At 37.0% G+C, this 24,339-nt stretch overlaps 3 protein-coding genes and 1 long non-coding RNA gene across 7 annotated transcripts in view; 2 read left to right on the top strand and 2 right to left on the bottom strand.

Moving 5' to 3' along the window:
* LOC18783764 (protein MICRORCHIDIA 6) overlaps positions 1-3,267 on the bottom strand; it is an 8,469-nt gene extending 5,202 nt beyond the window's left edge. The window contains exons 1-7 of one of the 2 annotated variants that reach the window (XM_020559177.1): positions 2,963-3,267; positions 2,122-2,329; positions 1,587-1,661; positions 1,465-1,499; positions 402-480; positions 208-297; positions 50-125 (exon numbers count right to left, since the gene is read on the bottom strand). In XM_020559177.1, the coding sequence (XP_020414766.1) occupies positions 50-125; positions 208-297; positions 402-480; positions 1,465-1,499; positions 1,587-1,661; positions 2,122-2,329 (563 nt within the window). In that variant the 5' untranslated portion in view covers positions 2,963-3,267. The remainder of the gene's footprint in view (positions 1-49; positions 126-207; positions 298-401; positions 481-1,464; positions 1,500-1,586; positions 1,662-2,121; positions 2,330-2,962) is intronic. The other variant, XM_007217061.2, reaches the window with a different exon arrangement.
* On the top strand, positions 7,501-18,003 carry LOC18783099 (DExH-box ATP-dependent RNA helicase DExH17). Of its 3 annotated transcripts, XR_002270650.1 has the most exons (29): positions 7,501-7,621; positions 8,211-8,300; positions 8,674-8,857; positions 9,244-9,405; positions 9,821-10,058; positions 10,194-10,230; positions 10,327-10,373; positions 10,676-10,713; positions 10,855-10,876; positions 10,988-11,200; positions 11,298-11,454; positions 11,547-11,598; positions 11,789-11,860; positions 12,010-12,059; positions 12,173-12,290; positions 12,383-12,446; positions 12,540-12,623; positions 12,718-12,843; positions 12,934-13,130; positions 13,240-13,428; positions 13,523-13,774; positions 13,878-13,927; positions 14,103-14,120; positions 14,357-14,439; positions 14,541-14,730; positions 14,842-14,879; positions 14,981-15,316; positions 15,425-16,152; positions 16,678-18,003. XR_002270650.1 is itself a non-coding variant. In XM_020559175.1 (28 exons), the coding sequence occupies exons 2-28, from the start codon at positions 8,233-8,235 to the stop codon at positions 15,964-15,966; spliced, it is 3,627 nt and encodes a 1,208-aa protein (XP_020414764.1). In that variant the 5' UTR covers positions 7,501-7,621; positions 8,211-8,232; the 3' UTR covers positions 15,967-16,380. The 3 variants fall into 3 exon arrangements, 2 of the variants coding, with proteins under 2 accessions (XP_020414764.1, XP_020414765.1); XM_020559175.1 differs by lacking the exon at positions 16,678-18,003 and having other exon boundaries at positions 15,425-16,380; XM_020559176.1 differs by lacking the exons at positions 10,676-10,713; positions 10,855-10,876; positions 16,678-18,003 and having other exon boundaries at positions 15,425-16,380.
* Positions 18,871-19,532, top strand: LOC18781738. The gene is made up of 2 exons (XR_002270651.1): positions 18,871-19,061; positions 19,177-19,532. It is a non-coding gene; the product is annotated as an uncharacterized LOC18781738 (long non-coding RNA).
* On the bottom strand, positions 20,195-23,821 carry LOC18784330 (cysteine-rich receptor-like protein kinase 42). The gene is made up of 6 exons (XM_007214954.2): positions 22,736-23,821; positions 22,273-22,389; positions 21,817-22,170; positions 21,503-21,737; positions 21,219-21,372; positions 20,195-21,126 (listed from the first exon to the last, which is right to left on the bottom strand). Exons 1-6 carry the CDS (start codon positions 23,487-23,489, stop codon positions 20,755-20,757), a joined length of 1,986 nt encoding a protein of 661 aa, XP_007215016.1. The 5' UTR covers positions 23,490-23,821; the 3' UTR covers positions 20,195-20,754.

The following is a 24,339-nucleotide window of genomic DNA, read 5'->3' as shown; positions in this document are numbered from 1 at the left end:
AAGGAAACATACCACAAAAGAATATGTGAAATATATGTCTGGGCCAGACCTTGATTTCAAGTGGCGACTGAAGACAATAACATCTGCTCCAAGTCTCATAGAGCTTGTCTTGAATCCATTTCCATCTGAAAGGCCAAAAGGATCCTAATTAATATAAGAAGAAAACAAATCATGCACAAGATTCAATGACCAAAGTACAATATATACATTGTCCAATGGTAAACTTTGATTTCTTATCTGAAAACCCAAAGCTCATACAGCGCCTTATAGCGTCAGGGTCCATTCCGCCGCCATCATCTTTTTGTTGTCGATTATCATGTTTCAGAAGCCAAAAGTTCATATGAGATGTTATCCTGGTCCAGATGTTACCAGAAAAAAGGTAAAAAGATTGGTAGGCCAACCTCGAATTAGCAAAGCTGGAGTCCCATACTGTGGGGTAGAGATCTTGTCTATGCTAACAAAAGTAGCTCCGTTTTGTACCTAGTCCACACAAACAAGTTAGACAGACTCAAAGGTACGATAAATAAGCATGCTCAGAGAGAGACAACACCAAAGAATCTTTTGTTATAGATTTTTTATAAGCAATAATATATAGCATAATTTTATCTGAGCGCAACAGAGGTAAACAAGACAAATGCTTAAAATTCAACTGAAATTCAAATTCCAACCTATTGAAAAAGAAGAAGAGACAAGCATACTAGAAATTGATACATTATGAATGGAAGATAGCCTAGAAAGACGAGAATGAATGAATGACCAAAAGGGTGATTCCCCAATCAATTTATTCCGTGTATTCCCACACCCAGAATATAGATGAGATGAAAAGGAACTAATGCCTAGTGAAATGACTTTCCATTCCAAGGGCCTAGACTTGAGTCTCCATCAGTCACATTTGACTCCCACCCAGGTTTGTCTCAAAATCAACCTTATTTTGAATGGTAGTTGTAGGTTTGTCTTTTCAATCTTTAAAAACAATCCCAGCTTTTGTTCTACCTAAACTCCTCATCACCTCAATGGCAACACGAAACATCTAAAATTTGTCTCCCCTTCCACATCTCCTGGAGCTGATGAAATTTTGTCTCCTAAATATCACTTAAGCCTTAAGAACAACACTATTTCTAAAGTCTTAGAAAGACTTAAAACCAAACAAATCTAAAACCTTACTATCTATGATTCCAAGCTTTTCCTATTTCTCAGATTTATAACAGTAATTTAATATCTAGAGTTGATACCACAGACAGAAAACATATTTTGTCCACATCAGGAAACAAATTTTTTTTATTTTTTGGGGTAACATTTCCAAGGCAAAAATGAACTTCGGCACAATGTTGTTGGATTTCTAGTAACGGTCCATTTCTATCTCAATGATGGTATTCTGCTTAAGGGCTTTTTGGAAATTAGCATTTTTCAAGGGAAAAACCAGAGGAATCAGAATGATAAAGGTAAGGGAGTTTTGGAAATTACCTCATCAACTGCATTGTCAAGCAACTCTGCCATGGCTGCAAACAACTTATCAGAAAGAGCGCAAAGGGAACAAGATGCAGAAAGAAGAAAAGGGGAACCAATGGGACCAAACTTGAGCATACCTCCAAAAGCCCACTTATGTGAAGTGGCATTTGAGTGAAGGAACATAGGGTGTATGCGCATATGGTTTTTTCCATCTGTAAACCAAAAGATGACAGAGAACGGTCTAATGAAAATCAGAAAAGTAGGAACTCATAACAGGAACTTTCATGTAGACATGCAACCAACTCTATCTTTCAGACACCGGTTCTGCACTTTTTCTATTGTAATCAGTTTCTAGCCCATTTCATGCAGGGCGGCATGTTTTCAACAAGTCAACATCACACCATTCAAGAGGAGGCAATACTGAAATTTGATACATCAATGAATTTACCACTTTTCATATCTTCATAGTCCGGTCGAGCAGCTTTAAAACCCCAATTGTGGTTAATTGATACAAACGCCAAAAGGAATTTGGACTTCTTAAACAAGTAGGCATGTCCATTCAAGCAAGGGTCGCAATCGGAATAAGGTAGTGTGACGCAAGACATTTAAATCACAGTAAGGAATCAAAACACATAGCGTAATCGATACATTACAAGCAGTGAAAATACTTACATTGGTTTGCGGCTTTGCACCTCTGTCCCTGCTCTATTTCGTAGTATCCAGCTTTCCAAAATTGCCGAGAAATTGGTGTTGGACATACTGAGGGTGCAGATGCAGAATCAAAACCAGGTTCAATCTCCCTTCTACATTTTTTAATATTTGACCGACCCATTTCATCATCACTGCATAAATCTATGATGTTTGAATTGCTCATTGTCATCTGCAAACCAAAACATAATAGAGGTGAAATCAAGGACTCAATAGAGAAGGTCAGCAATTAGAATAAAAGAAAACTACTAAAAAATGACAACAACCAAAATAGTTGTAACTAAGACTGTACAGTCAAACCAAAAGGGCACAAACAAATGGTGCAAAGAAGGAGCACGGCAGTGAGAGCAGCCACGAAAATGCTAGTGCCAACGTGATACTACATGCAATAGAAGGTGGTGAAATTTGTATGTTTGTCAGAGAGTAGACGATGCGGAAAGAGGGCTGGTCTGCAAAATTGACTGATGGGGTGTCTTAGGCGCCTATTTTTAACAATCCCAAAACCCAGATAAGCAAGCAAGATAAATTCTGTAAGCTCCATTGCTAAAGCCTAAACCCATAAATCAGAAGCGCACAGAGGTAGTGAGGTACACTCAAAGAGAATCACAACCCAGCTCTAGATAGAAAAGAAAAGGCATGCATGAAGATGAAGATGAAAGGGAGTTACTGAAATGCAATAGATTAAAACCAACACAAAAAAAACAAAACAAATAGGAAAGAGCAGAAAACAACCAGGGAAAAAAAAATTCCCCAACAAAGAAACAGTAAAATATAGCTCACAGATCCAGCAGGGCAGTAACCAAACCTGGAAAGAGCGAATACATCAAGCTTCCAAAGAAAACCCAGCACTTGAACAGAGCAAGGCAGCTAAACCAAGGAGATGTGAAGGCCCCAGTAGCTCAAAAGGAAGGTTCCATTTCAGAGATGAAATGAGGGATTGAGTGGGAGAAGGGTTGAAATGGAAGGATGAGAGGTCATTTTTTTGATGGTGTCACTGTCAGTGATGATCAAGGAACTGCAGCTGCAGGGCAAGAGCATAGAAAGTGGAGTTTGTCTCAATACCCAAATGCTCCAAGGATAAATACTTGCATGAAAGGTGTGCTATCCCGGCCAAGCACTATTTTGTTTTAATTAATTAATATAGCGACTACATACTAAAGTTGCTGTTCTTGCCTTCCTTGCGAAGTAAGTATAAGGATTAAATAATCAAACAACAACACCACCACCACCACCAAAGATTTAACAAGTTTTTATTTGTTGGCAAATGAAGCTAACAACTTCTATTTGGGTTTTGTATTAAGGAAAAATTACACTTATGAAAATACTATTAAATACACACGAGTATTCCTTCTTCACTCCTTGTCTTCTTCATTCAATTTATGTCACTTGCATTCTACTCATATATAAATCTATGTTCAAATATTTTTTATTAACTTTTATTATATATTAATACTTTATATTCAATACATAGATTTATGTGTGAGTAGAATATATATGGCATCAACTCTTCAATTCTTAAAAAAATAATATTAAACACACCAACTTTTTCAAAAATCTTATCTCGAATGTATACTAAATTATTGAATCATACAAACTTCGTTCTATGTTAGAGACTTGAGATTATCTCAACTCTCTCACATGAAATTATTGAATCATGTGGTGCCTATAGAATCATTAAACCATGTAGGGCCAATTCTATGTGAGAGAGTTGAAAGAAAAGTTTGTGTGCATCATTACTAAATAAAGTAAAAGAGTTAAAAGATAAGACTCTCGATGTTTTAAACTAAGAATGGCTCAATGCGAATGACTCACTACTAGTGTAGTGTTTTAAAGCAATTGCTCCTCCAGGAAAGGTCATATGTTCGAGTTCTAGCATATGTATAGTGTATGTGATTTTAGTATGTTATAGTCCATCTCAATAGCAAAAATCCTAACAATAAAATAAAAAATAAAAACAAAAACAAAATGGCTCAATGCGATAGATAAGTTTCCTTCTGTACATTCGCCATCTCTTGTATTATTTAGAATAAAAAATTAGACAAAAAAATTTAAAAGTTATAACAAACAAATTTCCACATTCCAAATTTACTCTTAGGTACAGAAATGCAAAACCATCCAAAAATATTTCAAATGAACTAATAGAAAGTTAGGTACGTTCTAGATTAGTAGTTAGCTTTTTCATCTTCTTTCTCTTAAAAAAATTTTACCACGAGGTGTCCTTACACCTGAAAATGTGGGATTAATCTTCATTTGGGGTTCAACTTGCCCATTACTACAAAGTACTTCTAACTGGATCCGAACCCTTGCCATTAAGGCACTAGATAGTCCGCCAGCTGAAGGTGGTAGTTTGTCAACTACACCACACCTTGTGGTTTAGCTTTTTCATCTTTTAAATCATAAACTTTAAATTATTTTTCTTGAATTAACTATTGTGAGGTTGGTAAATTAAACTGTTTTTTCTAACAAAACTGTTGATTATTGCCTCAAACCAATAGTCAAAAGTGATGATTAATTGGCTTTTACAATAGTCAAAAGTGATGGCAAATTGACAAGTTGCAATGTGAATGCATTAATTGGCTTTTACAATAGTCAAAAGTGATGGCTATTGACAAGTTGCAATGGGAATGCATTAATTAGCTTTCACAAATGGTGGTAGGCTATTGTTGACTTGCCTAACCTTTGGCTTCTTTGAGAAGCCACTTCCTTTGGCTATAAATTGGAAGCAAATGGTTTCATTTGGAGAACCCAACCAAGTGTTGAGTAGAAGAGGAAAATAGCAAGAAAGGCATTTTGCCAAAGAGAGAAACAAATTCTCTCTAGTTGTTCTTTGCTTTGTATCATTGTTTTCTCTTCCTTTGTGAGTGAAGGAGGTTGGGTGTATTTGGGTCTTTGGGAAATTGAGTGGTAAACACTATTGTATATCCCCATTGATTATAGTGGATTACTCCGTCGTCTCCAAACTGGATGTAGGCAATTGCCGAACCAGTATAAATCTTGGTGTTCTTCTTGTTGTAATTTTCTGTTCAATTATTCAATTTTTTTTCCTCCTGCCAGTAGTTGTTTATTTTTCACTCACAGTTGGTTGATGCTTCCGCACAACAAAAACAAAATTAAATAGTTTTCAAGAAATCTATTAATCTAGAACGTGAAAAACCTTTGTTCTTGTATGTCCCAAAACACCAAATATTGTTGCAATTTCCACGAACCACACAGCCACTATGTAGTCCAATCTAACAGTTCAAATGAAAAGTGTTAGTGAGATTACATTTTATATCACTTTATGTTCTATTTCTTTAATAAATACGAGACCCATTATATTGATGAGTTTTATCTCTATTAGAAAGATTGTATATAAAACGTAATCTCCCTAACATAACCCACCAAAATCAGCCAAACAAATTTCAAATGAAAAATTGCCAGCTGGACCTGCAGGCATCCAAATGTAGAAATGCCTAGCTGGCTAGCAGACTAGCCAAGTACTTTGTTTTACTGTGGCAATTAATTTCCACAGCCCATAATGCATTCCAAATAAAAATAATAGGGCAACAAAATTTTCAAATGAAAAAAACTTCTGCGCAGTTTCCTTGCGTTTTTAATTTATTTTGCCATTCTTCGCGAGTTTTATCTTTCATCTTGGAATTTTTGACTCATTTCTCTAGCCTTTTGGTGCTCTCTTGAATTTTCCCTTTAGTTATTGATATAAGTGAATCACAAATCCACAATATTAATCCGATTTTCATTGTGACATGTATCCAATCAATGTAGTGATAAAATAAATAAATAAATAACAATGGAGTTATGTGTGTGACATGCGGATGGCCATGTATAAGCTAATTATGGTGTGTTTATTAATCAGGAATTGAAATTCTAATTATGAATTGAATTTAATCTATGGAGGATTCCTGCGTTTACTTCACATTAAGAAGAAATTAAAAAGTAAGTGGGGCTTATACAAAATTAGGAATTGAATTCCTGATTTTAGAGAGTATTCTAATTCCTGAAGAACTAACCTATCAAGAATTCATCTTTTTTACCCATTATATTCTCATACAATTTTCAAATTTTCAAATTTGCCAATTACTTTAACCCAACAACGAGGACATTTTAGTAATTAGGACCACTCTTACCCTAATTCCGTATGATTTAGGAAATAACTTCAATAGGAATCCGGAATCTAACTCTCCTCAATCCATATGATTTAGTAAACAACTTCAATAGGAATCCGAAATCTAATTCTTCTCAATCCAACTCCTCATCAATTCAATTCCTTCTAATTCAATTACAAGTTAGTAAATATGCCATCAATGTAGTTGATAATAATGGAGTTATGCGATTGTGACATGTGGATGCCCATGTCTAAGCTGATTCAATTGGAGAGGCGACCAACACCCCCGCTCATACCCTAACCCTTTTGGTTCCACTAAAGAATTTGATGATAAATCATTTCCCATGTTTTTTTTTGGTCATTCCCTAAGGAGGGGGAGATAGAGCATTAAATACAAAGTAACCATGAAATACTACTTTATTTTTCAGTAGGAATGTAAAATAAACTTTATTTAATTTTTCAATTATACTTGTGTTAGAAATATAAACTAAATAATGCAGTTAATGCTATGTTATAATTCTAATTCTAAATTGTGAATGAGACAAGATGGTCATGAATGCAATTAATGCAAGCCTTAATTTTCCGATGTCCCCACCACTATGAACCAAATGTGCTCTAACATTGATATTCGACCGCCAAAAATGAAATATGATATCTCCACCGTTACCATTACCCTACTCCACCACCACTATCCACTTATATCGCCGCCTTACCGCACCCCATCCAAACGTCTTCAAACATTAGTAAAAGAAATACAACTATTATAAGAACTAATTGGTGTACAAATCCACTTGTTAAATTACAATGTTTGGAGTTTGGAATTAACTTTCAAGCAAAAGTTTATTGTATGAACTTTTCAGGGTGAGATTGGAGTGGTTATGAGGATATTTACTCTCTTACATGTAAAGAATAAAGTATTTTATAACTAGAGCTAAAAACTTTTAAAGACTCAAAATCTCAAAACTTGATTATGAAGTATTGTAAAAATTCAACCAACTTACATTTACGAGTATTTCACCTCTCAAATTTGAATTGTCTTGTAAATTTTTAAAAATTTATCAAACAAAGATGAAAGAATCTTATTCAGTGGTCCCGCGTGTTGGATCTTTGCTCCATCGCAAAAACGTTCACGCATTGCATCACTGCGTTCCGGACCCTTCTCCCGCCAAAAGAGCCAACTCTCTGATTATAAAGTAACCTTCAATTTCATCACAGTCCTCGTTTTCCTTCACCTGCAAACTGAGACCTCTCTCTATCGCGAGAGCCGAAGCTTCTTCCTCTTCCCCAAGATCTATCTTTACCTCTTTCTCGGTTTTCGCATTTCGATTAAACTGACCGTGTTTCTGAATCGAGGACCAGGTCAGTATTACTTCAATTTAATGGACTGCATTGTTGATATTGAACGCGCACAAAGACAGAGATTGTTAAGATATCGAACTCATGTCGTAAATTTGCAGTTTCATGAAATTTAAATATCAAGTTCGATCAAATCAAGAACTTAACTATTTGGAAGATTTCTGAAATTCCTGGTTTCAGACTTTGAGAACTGATTCTATCGGTGATTTTGATTTACCTCGATTCCGAATATTTGAATAGGAATATGAAGAGATTTAGCATGTTTATGTGCTGTTTGATAATTGATCTCTGTAACTTGTTGGATTTATGATCTTACAAGCAACTTCCTGCAAATTTGAGACTTATAATTTGGTTAGTCAATATCCTTTTAATTTGATTCTTTTAAGCGACGTGTATCATTTGCTCTGTTTTTCTTTTCCTCCTGTGAATTTTAGCATGAAATTCCACTGGATCTGGATATGCGAGGAAATGAAATTTATCAATAATCTATCACGCTTCTGATAAGCAAATAGATATAAGTCTTACAAATGCAATCTATTATGTGGATCTTAATCTGATGATATATATATATATTTTTTTTTGCTTCTTTCAGCCTTTCAGGAAACGAGTTCAACATGGATTCATATACACTTAAGTCTTTGGAAGATTTGCCTGCTCCTTTTCGTTCATCTTTTAATTTTAGGTAATATCCCTGTCAACTCAAATTCTATTAAAAGGGGTTTTGTTGGATGGCTGTTCTGAAAGCTTGAGTACTGGAACCAGTTTGTTTCTGTATTTTTTTTCTTTTTCCTTTTGCTCTTTTCAAATACAAATGAGCATATTTCTGTAGCTTGTATTACATATCCGTAAGATGAAGGCACAACCACTAGTTCAGCCATTGTGACAAAATTCCTTTTACATGCTTGCAAATGCTGCATATTTCTAACATTGGAGATGCATAATGACTTCGAGATAATAATGTAACAAATGGTTCATCTGGATGGTGTGATGATCTCTGTACTATCCACATGTGCATTAAGATGTGCTTAATATGTATTCCTTTACTGTGTATGCAGGTACTTCAATTCTCTGCAGAGTGAATGCTTTCCTGTTTGTTTCCACTCAGATGCAAACATGGTTGTGTCAGCGCCAACTGGAAGTGGTAAAACAGTCATCTTTGAGCTTTGCATTTTGAGGCTCCTTTCACGATTCCTCTCTGAGGATGGTAGGCTCGTTCATACAAATGGAACTCTCAAAACAGTAAGTTTTGTATGTCTTCAACCAAAAGGGTAGTAAGCATTTAGGCAGTGCTACAATATATGCGTGGGAGCCTTAATTTCTAGATTTGTGCTTTTAAAAGAACCACAAATGCTTTCAAAGATCTTCTTTTATATTTGCTTTGATGATTAATTTCGTCTTCTCAGTTTTTCTCCATATGATGTATTCTCATTCTGATTTAGGCTCTGGTTACAGCTCAGTTTTCTTTTTTCCTTTTTTGTTATAGGAAATTCCACGCACTTGCATTGTTGCACATGGTGCACTATTCTAGGCTAGAAGTTGGTGTAGTCTTTTTTTTTTTGTTGGATTAAAGTTTGTGTCTTGCCTCACTATCCCGCAATTAATTATTTGTTCTGTGTGGAATGAAGATCTATATAGCCCCATCAAAGGCTTTAGTCCAGGAGAAGGTTCGCGATTGGAATCAGAAGTTCGGGTCTTGGGGGATAAATTGCTTGGAGCTCACTGGAGATAACGAATTTTACAACACCAGGAATATACAGGAAGCAGACATTATTTTAACCACTCCTGAGGTGAGTATGAAGATGTATGCTACACAAATATACAAACTAAAAACTTAAAGTACCTCTGTAAGTACATAACCCAATCACGGTAACGAAAAAAGATTCAAGTGCGGTCTCAAAACAAATTTGTAACTTATACAATAAATTCAACGAAGCTGCCTATGCTGGGTCAACAACGCAATCCCTTCAGGTTCCTGCCTTTTCTAGCCCGTGTCAACCTGCATTCTCTCCTGGTCTCTCCTTTATAATCACCTCAATTTAATTCCAATTCCTCCTTGACTTCTATCAACTTTCATACGCACATACATTTATGCTTCAACGTATTTCAACATATATAATTTCTATAAAAAAATGCTTCATTCTCAGTTCTACCATTCTTTTAAAACTATACAATAATAGCGTCACTAATTCTTTTTCTAAATAGAAATTTGATGCAGTAACCCGGTATCGTGCAAAGGATGGTGGACTGAGCTTTTTCAGCGATATAGCACTTCTACTTATTGATGAAGTTCATCTGTTGAATGATCCTCGTGGAGCGGTTTTGGAGGCAATAGTTAGTAGAATAAAAATGCTTGCTCAGAACCCTGAACTGAAATCAAGCTCTCTGGCTCATGTTCGTTTTCTAGCTGTCTCTGCTACCATTCCAAATATTGAGGACCTTGGTAAGATTTGCATTCAATGGTAATTTTGATAGTCAAAAGAAAGAGCATGACTGGAGTTTATTGCATTTACCATTTCTTAAAGATTACAAGTAATAAATGATTGAACAATTATAAATTGTGTGTAAACCATTGCAGCGGAATGGCTCAAGGTTCCTGTCCGAGGAGTTAAAAGGTATCTCGACCTTTTATGCTATTGCATTAGGTTATCCTTTTATCTTCATTAATACGAGCATCCAGTTATTTTTTACTATTTCTGCTGTCCCTACAGGTTTGGAGAAGAGATGAGGCCTGTAAAGTTGACTACAAAAGTTTTCGGTATGCATATATGTCATGATTCTCCATTCACAATTTATGTTTCTTACCAAGTGCTTAACTTTCCTAGTCCTTTTGATCAGAACTCGCTGTACATACTCGGTTCTTTTTGTTAAGTATTTTTTAAGAGGAAAAACTTCCTGATATATCCTTTATTGGAGGAAGACAAATGCTTGTAACTAATCACTTTGTGTTGACAACAAAAGTTTTTGGTATACCTTTATGAATTTGCAGAAGCATGGTCTTTCTTTAATCATATTTGCTTCCCATTTATTATTTCATATTCAAAACTACCTCTTTTGCAGGCTACACTCCAGCAAAAAATGATTTTCTTTTTGAAAAGGTAATTGTTTAGACTACGTTCTTGATAATATTAAACCATATGCTCCTATTTTCCAAGAAATACATTTACTAGGAAAATAGGTACTTGAAAAATAGACCCAATATTCACTCTTCTGATGGTTTGTATTGTTCCCTTTTCCAGCGCCTTCAAAACTACATTTTTGGTAAAGATGACATTTCGATAGACGCCCCTCCTTTATATCTGTATCTGTTTTTCTTGTGAAACTTCAACGCTAAAATCATGAATAACTTATGTACTTACAACTGATTCACAGATATCCTCATGCAATATTCGAGAGGGAAATCTGCTCTGGTTTTCTGTTCTACTAGAAAAGGTGCACAAGAAGCAGCACATAGACTCTCTCAGACAGTCATGGCCTTTGGCCATTCAAATCCGTTCATTAAAAACAGAGAACAGCAAGAGAGGCTAAGGGAAGCTTCATTATCATGCAGTGACAAACAAATGCAATCTTATATTCCTTATGGTGGTATAAGAGCTACTTGTTTGCTGTTCAGCTCACGGTAAACTTTAATTTATTGGAAGTCCCACACTGAGTTGTTAACAAATAAATTGTTTGTTTGCAGTTGGTTATCACAATGGTGGCCTTTCCATGAAGGATCGTAATCTCGTCGAAAGTCTTTTTCTTAAGGGTGATATTCAAATTTTGTGCACAACAAATACTCTTGCTCATGGAATCAACCTACCGGCACATACAGTAGTCATAAAATCAACACAACACTTGTATGTTTGAACTTCCATTTCTTGAAATCATTATAATGAAACTTGAGAGGACATCTTCTGTGTTTATTAATTAACATGTGCATTTTGCCCAGCAACAAAGAAAAAGGTCTTTACATGGAATATGACAGATCTACAATACAACAGGTTTGTTAATTCAGATACTTTTTAAGAAGGAATGTTTCCAATTAGGTATGATTGGGATATGATATGTTATCTCATTTAAATAATCAAGGTTCTATTTGAAAGAAATGACGCTAGAAGAAAATAAAAAGAAAACCTTGTCCTATTAAATGTAATTTTAGTTTCACATTATGTCAGTTGTATCATCCTGCAGATGTGTGGGAGGGCAGGTCGGCCACCATTTGATGATACAGGAATGGTTATAATCATGACAAGAAGAGATACGGTAGTTTAATGTCTTTCTTCCTTCATTTTCACTGCTGTGTGCATTTTTCATCTAGTCTCTTCATTGTTTTAGAAATTGAACAAGTCCTGTTTGGTCTCTGAAGTTCTTTTCCTTTAGGAATACGTAATTGTCTTCTTACTTGATCTCAGGTTCACTTATACGAGAATCTCTTGAATGGATGTGAGATGGTGGAATCGCAGTATGTGTTATAATTTTATCACAGAATGAATTTGGTGCTCTGGGCTTTTTGAGGGTGTATTGAAAAAGTTATTGCATGTCTTTTGATGAAGTTGTTTTGTCTCCTTTTATTAGATTGCTTTCATGTTTGACGGAGCATTTAACCGCAGAGATAGTTCAACTGACTGTCTCTAATATTCCAAGCGCAATTGAATGGATGAAGTGCTCTTTCTTGTATGTGAGAATGAAGAAGGCACGTAATAATCACGGCACCCATTTAAATGGATTTCTTTCATATATTTCTTTCCCATATAACTAACTTCAGATTGTTTAATGCATTATCAGAACCCTGGGCACTATGCAGTTAGAAAAGTGATTTCTAAAGACCACATAGAAAAGCATATGCAAGGTACTGAAACTGTGTACTTACAGAATTATCAAGGAATTTCCTCGCCCTTGTATCTCTATCTCTCATTTGATTATCAATGTTGTTTTCCATCAGACGTCTGTGTAAAGAAAGTTAATGAGTTGTCCCACCATCAGATGATCTGGACGGATAAAGATGGTTTTCTCTTGAAACCACTAGGTATCAATACCATGAACCCATAACACAGTACCTTTCAGAATTCACGCTTGACCAAAATATTACTAATTTCTAACATTCCTTTTTCGTCCGTTAGAACCTGGGAGGCTGATGACGAAATACTACCTGAAATTTGATACAATGAAACACATTATGCAGACACCTGTAAACTGCAGTTTGGAAGATGCTCTTCATGTTATATGCCGTTCTGAGGAAATTGCATGTAATGTATATTTAAGTACTTCCTGCCATTTCACTGTTGTTTAGAAAAGTCGAATGAAGGAATTATGTATCTATCTACTGGTGTATGTAGGGATACAGCTCAGACGTAATGAGAAGAAGCTTCTAAATGACATAAACGCTGATAAAGATGGTCGACTTCGCTTTCATATCCTTGATGACAAAGGGAAGCGAAAAAAGCGTATTCAAACCAGAGAAGAAAAGATATTTGTTCTGGCTAATGACTGCTTGACTGGTGATCCTTCGGTTCATGATTTATCCCTTACCCAGGTTTCGTTGCTCATAACCTTTAATGTGTTCCTTCATAACCTTGATCCCTGTTGCATTTGATTATATTCAGAGCTAGATTGTTGAAATCAAATTGGTTTCTGTGTCATAGGATATGAACTCTATATGTTCAAATGGCTGTAGAATTGCCAGGTGCATGAAAGAATTTTTTATTTACCAAAAGAACTACAAAGGAGCCCTGAACTCAATGCTTCTGGCAAAGTCATTATATCAAAAACTCTGGGATGACAGTCCATACCTGCTGAAACAATTACCTGGGATTGGAATGGTGACTGCAAAGGTATCCCACTTCGTTATACGTTCGGGAATTAAACTCGCTTTTTATATCCTTGGGTCACTCAAATATTGACCCTTTGCAACTCTTCTTCCTTCAGGCATTACATTCAATGGGAGTAAAATCATTTGGAACACTGGCTGAGGCTGATCCCAGGAGAATAGAGATAGTCACTGGTCGAAAGTACCCTTTTGGAAACCATTTAAAAGACTCTCTACACTCGCTACCTCCAAAAGTTGAGATGAAGGTTGAGGAAACTGAATGCCAGAGGCAAGGGAAATTGAAGCTGGTGGTAACGTTGACTCGGCTATCACAGACATTCCAACCAACCAAACGACACTATGCTGATATGGTATACTCTAGCAGGGCTCTGCATAATTTTGTCAAATGTTTGATGCGATGCTACTTTTAGTGTTGTTATGCAAATCTAATTCTAAGATTTTATTTTGCTACAGATTGTTGGTTCAGAAGAAGATAACCTGATTCTCTTTCATGAGAAAATAAGGTGATCTCCTAACTTAGTCGCTTACTTTTAATCTTTGGTTTTTTGCACAAGATGAAAGGAGAATACCAAGGGGTTCCTGCCAACTTGTTTACTAGACCTAATATGTAGCTTTTTTCTTTTGGCCGGAGGTGGTTCGGTAACCTTCCTGTTTCTACTCTATGCTTTCTGGCTGCAGAGTGCAAGAATTCTCCAGGTGTGCAGCCTTAACGCATTAGTTCTCTCTTTGAAAACATGCAAGCATGTTAGGCGTATGATAACACTGATTATTAAAATTTAACTTAGTAACCTTTACAGTATGACTAAGTCACTAGAAGAAGCTCAGGTTTCTGGTTGACAACACAAGATTTTTCCCTTTTTTGTTCTGGGAGAGCTTTTGAGAGTGCATGATTATTACCTTGTTTAGTCTGAGTTTGGTTTGTTTCATTGCAGCCCCTATAACGCAACAATTCTCTTGTCAAATCCCCAACAAGGAAAGCTGACTGTAAAGGCTAATCTTATTTTTGAAGAATACAGTATAGCCCCTATCCTGCTATTTCTGGTTTCTGCCACTTGACAATAGTCTGGCATAAATTTCCTGGGTTATTATGTTTAATTTGTTGTTTTATTCACGCAGTTGGCATTGATATCTACCAAAAACTTATATTTATGAAGGACAATTTAAGTGTGAATAACAAACGGGGAAAGAAACCACCCTCTTTTCCCCCACCTGAGGAAGTATGTATCATCGAAGATGATGCTATACATCAGCCTCCAACCAAAGAGCTTCCGAACTCGACCAAATCCAAGAGGTTAAATGATTCCATGTGAGTGTTTCTTCACTGATATTTGCATTTCATTTCTGATGATTAAAATTGCTTTTCAGGGGTCTGACAATTTGGTTTGTTTTACTTGATTATTTGGGTTTTCTATACTAGGCCCAGTTTCAACCTCCTGGATGAAGAGTCTGAAGAAGGTAGAGCTTAATTGATAGAAATGATGATGCTAAGTATTTTACTCTCTTTTTTTCAACCTTTTCCCCTACTCGCCCACAAATTTTACCTCAAATCTTTGTAGATGAGGCTGCTGCCAATGTTCACGAAGATGAGATTGCTGCCAAGGCTGAAGACAGTGAATGCAAAATCATTACACAACAAACAGTATTTGACCACATACGTGAGAAAGCGAAGAACTTCCCCGTCTTAGCGGCATCAAATGCTGTGTGCTCTCCATCCTCAGAGCGCTTAGTTTTGACAAGAAAACGTGCTCGTGAGAAGCAGCTTGAACCCCATAACGAAGTTGAGGTTTTGGAAGAGTTGGAATGGAATAAAATTCCAAGATGGGCGGTGGTGAATCCATCTTCAGAATCGAAAGAGACAGAACAAAATCAACATAACCTCATGGATGAGAGAGGTGACAACACACACACACACACACACACACTCGCAATCACTTTTTTGGTTCTTATATATGTTATGTGGAGTGTTTAATCATTATGCTTTTTGTTTTTCTCTACTGAAGCTGGGCTTCCTCTTGAACCTGGAGATGGCGCATTCAAAACTTCAGGAGAAGAAACAATATTTGAGCACATACGAACAAAAGCCAAGAATTTTCCGGTGATCAACAAATCGAAGGTGGTGGAGTCCGGGTCCTTAACCAAAACAAAAGAACAACCCTCTAAGAATCATCCTGTGTTGAGCATGGATCCTTCTGGCGTGCAAAAAGGAACAAACTCAAATAAAGTATTGAGAAACACTGCACTCATCTCAGATTTGGAAACCAAAGAGGTGGAAAAAGATGAATGCGGGATATCGAATGCTTCTCCTAGAGGTTTAGGCGACGCTGCTCATCTATCATCTAGTAAAATGCTATCGTTTGATATCTCCATGTTGAAGAATACCAGGCCATCAGCAGATCCAGGCAGCTCCATGGAGAGCAGAACAAGGATACGGCAGCCGTCTCCAATTGTACCACAAAGACAGTGCTGCACATTGACAACAGTTGCCAAAACCAGGGAAGTAGAAACATTTCTTGGATTTCAGAGTGTCTTTTCTTTTCTCTGATGTTTCTTCCGATACACAAAAATGAGACGATAGATATATCAGTATGGAGGAAACTTACTTTTTCAGATTATAACTTCATGTGGGTAGCAACGTATATGACCCACAATTGAAACTTGGGATCGATGGGATGGATAATATACTTACTGGTTGGCTTCTCAATTACTGTCCAGAAAAGTGCTTTACGAGGTATGAATGATTAATTTTGAATGAAAAGTGAGGTTTAAGGACGTCATAAACCCAGCTAATTTGCCGCTTTCCTATTTCTAGTTCAATTTAAGAAAGAAATGTAGCAGCTTGCCTTGGAATGATTTTCTAGATGTTTTGTTTGTTAATATACTCCAATACCAAATAGTACTTGTTCATGAATCATTGGTTTCCCTCTGTCACAGGTCATAAATATATTCCTTTTTGTTATAGTATTCTTCAATCCATAATTTTTCGAAAAAAAATTATCGTATACTGACTCTCTAGTACATGTATTTACTATTTGCCGAGTAGCGTATTTAGAACTCCTCCAAGATTGTTGAAAACTTTTATCTTGGCCGGTCAATTGTTTGAATTTTGGGGCTTTTTTTTCTTCAGGATCTTTTGTATTGAGCGGGTGATAACATATTAAACTCTTACCCACTATACAAATGCTATAACTTGAATTTTGGCCCCTTTTGTTATTATTGCTAATACTTTTTCGACGGTCCTTCCTTTTTCTTAAAGAAGGAAAGCAAAGGCCAACGGTGGAAGTCCATTTCCGAGAAGGCTTCAATGTTCCTAGGCTCTGGCAAAATGATATATTGAGGCAGTGACATCCTATAATAGGGTAAATTTCATTTTACTACTCTAAAGTTATTCAAAGTTTCATTATCCGAAGTTTTTTGCGGTGTCAGTCTCATGCCCTATAAATAGCATACATTTGTAATGCATGCGCTAAATAAGGTTGTGGAGGGAGCATGATGTTATTGTGTTAGTATTTCAATTCAATCACACATTGTCACGCAAAAAAATTTAAAAACGTCGTACACAATTAGTTTAGAATACGTAATTGGTAAAAAGGGTCATACACAATTGGTTTAGAATTCGTGATTCGTTTGAAATCCCGACACAAACAGCGTAAAAAGAGTAAAACAAGCAATTAACTCGTGATTGACTTGAAATACCAACATAGTCACATCTGGTAACTCTCTACGCTGTGGATGAGGGTCACGCTATATCCACGCCCCCATTTGCAGTTATATATATGTTACATAAAATTTCTCAAAAAAACAACTAGCACAGAGTATACCAATTAACCACTAAGCAAACCAAAGCCATCGATGTCTTCAGAAGCTTCGGAAAACGCCGAAATGTCCCGTATCCGTAGAATTGCGGAATGGATGGAGTCAGATACAGAGTCTGATGATCTCCATGGCTTGCATAGTCGTCTCATAATTCGTTTGCAGATGGAGGTAGGACGACACTACATACGGCGCCGTCTACTAGCAGACGACAACTTCAATATCAATACAAGTATTAATAATTTCAATAATATTGGTAATAATGGGCCGTTGGCGGCGGCGGCATCCAAGGCCTCCATAGACGCCATGCCAAGAGTGACCGTGACGAGCCCAGGCGCCGAGTGCAGTATCTGCTTGGAAGGCTTGGAGGTCGGCGCTGAAGCCAGAGAGATGCCCTGCAAACACAGGTTTCACTCGCTTTGTATCGAATTGTGGCTCGGCAGGCGAGGCTCCTGTCCGCTTTGCAGGTTCTCTATGCCCTAGGAAGGAACACCAATGGATTAATTTAGATTAATCCCCTTAATTAATGTCTGGTTTGAATTGGATTATCATTTGCTTAGGCTCCTTTTGGAATGAAGGAAACATTTTGTTCATGAAGGCTTTTTTGGAAGTGCTTTACTAGAAGATCGTCAGAGAAATTTCAATTTGGCATTTTAGTTGTTATAATCCCTAAACTTAGATGAGATTTACATTTTGGTCCTCAAATTTGTAAAATGATTATTGCAGTCCCTCAATTCGAAGTGATGGTCCTGTCGTCATATTTGATAAATTTTGTCAAATCTGTGGGTAAAATTATCACTTCAAATCAAACCTCCATCACCAACACCAAACATCACTCCCATGACCACTTTGTACTCAAATCTACCATTTCCACTACCACAACAAGAACAAACCCCAGTTGCTTTCTTTTGAATTTTTTTATTTACACCCATCAAACATCCAAGTTTACCCCACTATTTTTTCAAAACCTTAAAATCTAATTATACCTTTCATAATAAATTAAAATTTTATTATTTCAACACAAACACCCCCAAATTCGACCAACCACCTCTCATAGATAAACATAAAAATACTATTTTGTCCATTATAAAAAATATAAAATTATTGTATTGTCCCTAAATTTGACAATAGACTAACCCTACTGAACGAAGTGGATTTCATGAACTACAAAATCATTTTGGAAATTCGAAGAACAGAATCAAATTGAGTATAAATTTAAGAATTATGACAACTAAAAAGTCATTTTAATTTATTAAAAATTCAAAAAAGTGTTATGAAAGAAGTACTCCTCCATAAATCCCTTTTGTGGCACACTTGAAAGTGACTATTAAAGAAGCACTCTCTAAAAAACGCTTTATTTATAACGTAGAAGTGTTTATGCATTCTTTCGCAAAAATAAATAAATAAATAAATTTTTTTGGTCAAAACGCTATCACAAATGATAATGGTGATCTTATCTTGAGATGCTTTTAACTATTTCAAAAGCTGCTCACCAGTAGGCCTCAGTGGCAATTTGCAAAAGTAATTCAAAAAACGACACACAAAAAACGACGTGATGTGCTCTGCATTTGTATTGGTGATGGTAACGTACCGATGATGTGTCGATAGCAGCACGAAACAACGCAGCGACGTGGTTCAACACCTGGCTGGCTAGGACGTGTCGGAATCCCGAATCACGTGCTTGACTTGACGTATGCGCTCGCGAAATTTCGAAAGTGTAATTAGTAGTACCATTTTGTTTTTGTGGGGGGTTGTCTCTCATTTTCCTCAGCCCTCTCTGGTTTACGCTGCATCTCTCATCCTCTCTTGGCCTGCCGCCGATTCCAGGTACTCTATGTTCTCTCTTTAAAATTTACTGCAACTTTGGCAGGCGATCTCATCAAACGAAAGAAAAGTTTGAGATATGAAAAATTCTTCTTTGGGTTTTTGGTTTTTGGTGCAGCCTGCAGGTAGAATTATTTATTTATGGGTCCAAGTATAGTGAAGGAGATCATATATGGGGCAACGATTGGGCTGTCGGTTGGGTTTCTTTGGAAAATGTATCACTGGAATCTTCAGAGGAGAACCAAGGAATTTTATGAGCTGCTCGATAGAGGCGAAATCTCCACTGTTGTCGAAGATGACTAGGCTAGGCTTAATTACTTTGTTAATTATCTAGTTAACAACTTTTCTTTGGTTATTTGCATTGAAGGCATGTATTATGTATATATAATAATAGCTTTGCATGTGTAATATATGTTTATTTCCGGAGATTTGCATGTTGGGATTAATGTAAGGAGGAGCTTTCAACAAAGAGCATATCAAGCGTCTATTTATTGGGCTGTATGGAACACTCTAATAACTGTAAGATAACATAATTTAAGTACAACTTAAATGATTCCAATAGAATTATAATATGAATCAAACTGTAAATTAACAAAATTATACCGCAAATATGAATAAGCAAGGGAAATAAACTGACTTATAATTTGTAAATGATAATGTCCATAGACAGAATGTCTCCCCTACACTACACTTGTGCCTTGTAGTTCTTCAGGCGCCCGTCTTCAAGATACAACTATCAATAATTTAAAATTCGGCAACTTGGATTTTGAACTTTGGTGGTTATTCGAGTTTTTACCCATTTTGTCATGAGACCAAAACTACAGAAAAATGCTCTTATTCAATTTGAGCCTGGTTGCAACCAACTCAAGTTCCTTTGAAAATAGAAAGGAAATAAAGCTTATAAAAGGTATCAATTTCTTGTGCTCAGCCAAAGTGAGACTAAGAAAACCTATTCAAACTTCCAACAAAAATATAAGCAGCACATCAATCACTAATCTCTGCATTGATCCAATTGCCACCTGGCATATCAACACCTGTCATATTTAATATGTAAAAGATTACCCATATCGTTCATGGACCCCATCATTAAGTGCAATCGGGTCCCCACCTAATTCTTTTAATTTTGGAAATTTATCTGAAATTCAGAATATCCATCTGCAATTTCTCAATTCTGCTGCCCGGATGAGTAAGCATGACAAAAGATACACAAATATGCGATATTTTCTACTAATAGATAGATAGGGTTCCGATCTCTTGGATCACAGGAGTCTAAGAAATTGTGGTCATCCATCATTGAATATTAATTCAATGGTTCAAAAAAATTTCTTAAAAAGAGTGCAATAATAAGTGAACCGTTGAATTTACATCCAATGGTAAGTGACCACAAATCTCTTGAACTTACATCTAATGATAAGTGACCACAAATCTCTTGGATCCTTGTAGTCCAAGAAATCAGGATTATAGATAAATATAAGAACTCAACAGCTTTTTCAGGCCGGAAAAAAAAAAAATTAGCAAAACAGAAATGCACAGCTTTTTAGTGCACCATGGCATGTATGTATTGGTCTTTTGCCACAATATTCATTGTTGAAGTTAGCAGTCGCAGGATTCACAGAGACGAGTGAGCTGAAAAAGTTGCTAGCTGCCTGCCTGTGTGTACTTGAAAATGGAAATTGCCAATTGGGTTGGAATTTACTTATTGTGCAAAACTTGTACGGTTCTTGAAATCCCCATATGAGCTACGCATGCTAGAGGACTCTGTGGAGGTGCAGGACGCTTCAACTTTTGTTAATGCATTTGATATGGAGCTGTTTGCGCTATAAGAAGATCTGTTAATTGTGCTGCTGCCTGTGGCATTTAGAAAAGGAGGCTGATTCGGTACTGCTACCCTTTCTTTATTGGTCAGCATTGCAACTACTTCAGCCATGGATGGTCTTAAAGCAACAGAAGCCTGCGTGCACAAAAGCCCAATTTGAAGTACTCTTGATGCTTCTTCTGCAGGAAAATCATCTCTCAAGCAAGGATCAATGGCTCTAGCTAGGTCATTCGATATGTAGAGTTTCCAAACCTGAGATCAAGACCAAAGTTTCAACATTACAATTTGGAAAATACAAGTCACACACACTCAGCTAATTTCTATGTCCAAAGTTCAAAACTTACCTTGTGTAAGAGTGAATCCGAGTCATCCCAGTCTTGTCTGAAGGTGCTGTTTCTCTTACCAGACACAATCTCAAGAACTAGCACGCCGAAGCTGTAAACGTCTGCTTTCTCTGTCAATTGCCCTTGAACAAGATACTCGGGAGCCATATAACCTCTGCACCACAATGTGATTTGATTTGCAGCATAATTAGAGATGAAAATGTTCAGAAGTTTGCTAAGTCGTATCAATCAAGTAAAGGACATGATGGAAGAGAAGCAGGATTCGTATTCGTGCTGAAACTTACAGCGTTCCGGCAATGCCAGTGCTAAGATGAGACTGGTCGGCAGCAAAACACCGAGCAAGGCCGAAGTCTGCGATCTTTGGGCTGAGATTCTCATCCAGAAGAACATTGCCGCTTTTTATGTCCCTGTGGATTATTCTTATTGTGGAGCCTTCGTGAAGATAGGCAAGCCCTTCAGCTGTTCCAACAATAATATTCAACCGCTCATTCCAAGTCAGAATCCGAACCTTGTTCTTATCTGCATATATAAATGGAGGGCATAAGGATCCACTTAATTTGTGAAAGATTTAAAAATCATGCAGAGAGAGGACAATTACCGAAAAGGAAGTGATCGAGGCTCTTGTTAGGCACATACTCATAAACCAGCAAGCTCTCAGGGCCTTCAATGCTACAACCTAAAAGCTTGACAAGGTGCTTGTGCTGAATTCCACTGATTAAATTTACTTCATTGAAGAAGTCATCTACCCATTGCCTGGTATTGTAGATCAATCTCTTGACCGCTACTGTTTTTCCATTTGGAAGAGTCCCCTTGAACACAGAACCACCTCCTCCTTGCCCAATTTTTCTAGAGGAGTTGAAATAATCTGTGGCCTTTTCAAGTGTTTCATACTTGAACTTCAAGCTAGAGTACTTGTTAATGCTTATTGAAGCCAACCCTACACCACTGCGCTCTGGATAAAGAATGTGAGAGAATATATGTTAAAATATTGTAGAAACAATGAAAAATTTTCACAAGTACCCCATAGAAATATATAAATGTATTATGTATATACCTTGTTTAATCTGTACCAATTTTGCATAGCCTGCATAAGCAGCAAAGAGAGACAGCAATATGAAGGCAGCTGCTGCCAAAACCACTGCTATGATGATTCCTCTACTTACTGACAACCCTGAAAAAGAAAATATGCAAATCAGATTTTGGGTTATAAAAAAATATTTTTTAAAAAGATAGCTTTGGAAATAAAATAACACTTTCAATTGAAAAAAGTCAAACTTTTTATATTCCGTTGGGTCACCCAGAAAAGTGAAAACAGAGAAACTGAGGTTCGATTTCACAAATTTGAGTTTGTGGAAAAACAAAAGAGGTTATGAGATTCGTCTGCAACCAGACAGAGTCCCTCTGAAGCAAGAATATGATCCAACCTATGCTAAAAAATATTAATTTAGTTCATAAACCCCTGAAAATAAAAACCTTTAAAAAGGAAAACAAGAAGAAATAGGGTTATATTATATTACCATGACCATGATCTGCCATATGCTCTGCTTGTTCTTCATCATTATAGAATTTCTCAGTTGAATATCTCAAATAACACCCAGCATTCAAAGCCCTCCCTTCCTTCTTTGGTGCACATCCTCTCACTGCCTCACCTCCCTTCTCCAAGCAAGCTCTGCACCCATCACGCCCTACAGTTTTCCAACACTGAGCCAGAGCATAAACCGACCCTTTCACTTGTGCCACCCCAAATCCACCATTGTCAACAGCAGCCTTAGTAACATTACGAATCGCAAACCCGACATTCTTCACAAACTCCATTCGATCTTCATTTTCAATCTCGGGTTTCGATGACGAGCTGCAGATCACGGCGTCACGAGAAGGGTCTGTGGGTTGTTGGTAGAAGCTGTAGTTATCATAACGGAGGTAGCAACCGTCGAGAAAAATGGTAGCGGAAAGGGAGGGGAGGCAGCGAGGGATTTTAGTGCGACTAGCGGCGTAGCAGAGGAGGCAGTCAGTGTGTGAGAGGTCTTGGAAGCATTGGGCTAAGCCGTACATGGGCGGTGTGGAATTAACAAAGTGGGTGCCCCAATGATGGGTGGTGATAAGCTGGGAAAGGCTTTCCATTTCTTTGACAAAAGTGGGGATGAAGCTGGCGTTTGGTGGAGGTTTGAGAGTGCCGCAGGAGAGTGTTGCTTGGTTGGTTCTTGGATCTGAGAGAGAAACAGAGAAAACCAAGAAGAAGAAGATGACCCATGTTGTGGTTTTGGCATACATGCCTGCCTCCCTCTGGATATGTGGGAATTGCAAAAATGCAGAGCATAAATTGCACTAATAATTTGGGCTTAATTTACAAGTTTGAATTTCTGGGTTGAATTTGAAAGCTAACAAAATGTGATTTTGTTGGCAGAAAAAGCTTAAATTAGTGTGACAAAGTGAGTGAGATGAGGAGCTTATCGTCTTCTTTCTTCTTCTTCTTCTTCAATGTTTGGACTTGGTGGTAGTTGCAGGTATAGTCTTATAGAGCCTCCAGCTTCCACCCACCCAACCACGTATGCCAGTTTTGGGTCCTCCCCATCTCCGTCTTCATAAAAAAGAAAAAATAAAGACCAAATTGATGTGTTCATCTAAAAGTAAGCTTCCACAAACGCACCGTCTTGGTGGGGCCCTTTGTTGGACTTGCACCTGCATTATTTTACAGGTCGGTCGCATTGCCGCCATGTGGAGTCTCCTTGTTTGTGGGATTCTTGCTTGAATTCACTTCTTTCTTTTTCTGAGTCCAAACCAAACGGCCATCTTTTTGGCTGGTGGATTAATTTACATACATGTGAACACAGAACAGCTTCTACGGTTAACTATATAATGTGAGATTACTAAATCGTGGAATATGATATGAACAACTAATGTGAGATCCGGCCTACCCTTTTTCTTTCTTTCTTACTTCCTTGAGCCGGAAACTTGAAATTTTCAATATAATGACATGTTATTCATCATTGTAAATGAATTCTGCAAGACACTTTTTTGTAATGTCAACCTATACATGACATTTTGTTTGAAGGGTCAAGAAGTTTGGGTTTTGAGCACTACTGATTTTCATTGGTGGCTAAAAAAAAACAAGAATGATGAG

The sequence above is a fragment of the Prunus persica genome, chromosome G3 (assembly GCF_000346465.2).
Source record: "Prunus persica cultivar Lovell chromosome G3, Prunus_persica_NCBIv2, whole genome shotgun sequence".
Lineage (NCBI taxonomy): Eukaryota > Viridiplantae > Streptophyta > Magnoliopsida > Rosales > Rosaceae > Prunus > Prunus persica.
This window is presented reverse-complemented; position numbering and strand designations above follow the sequence as displayed.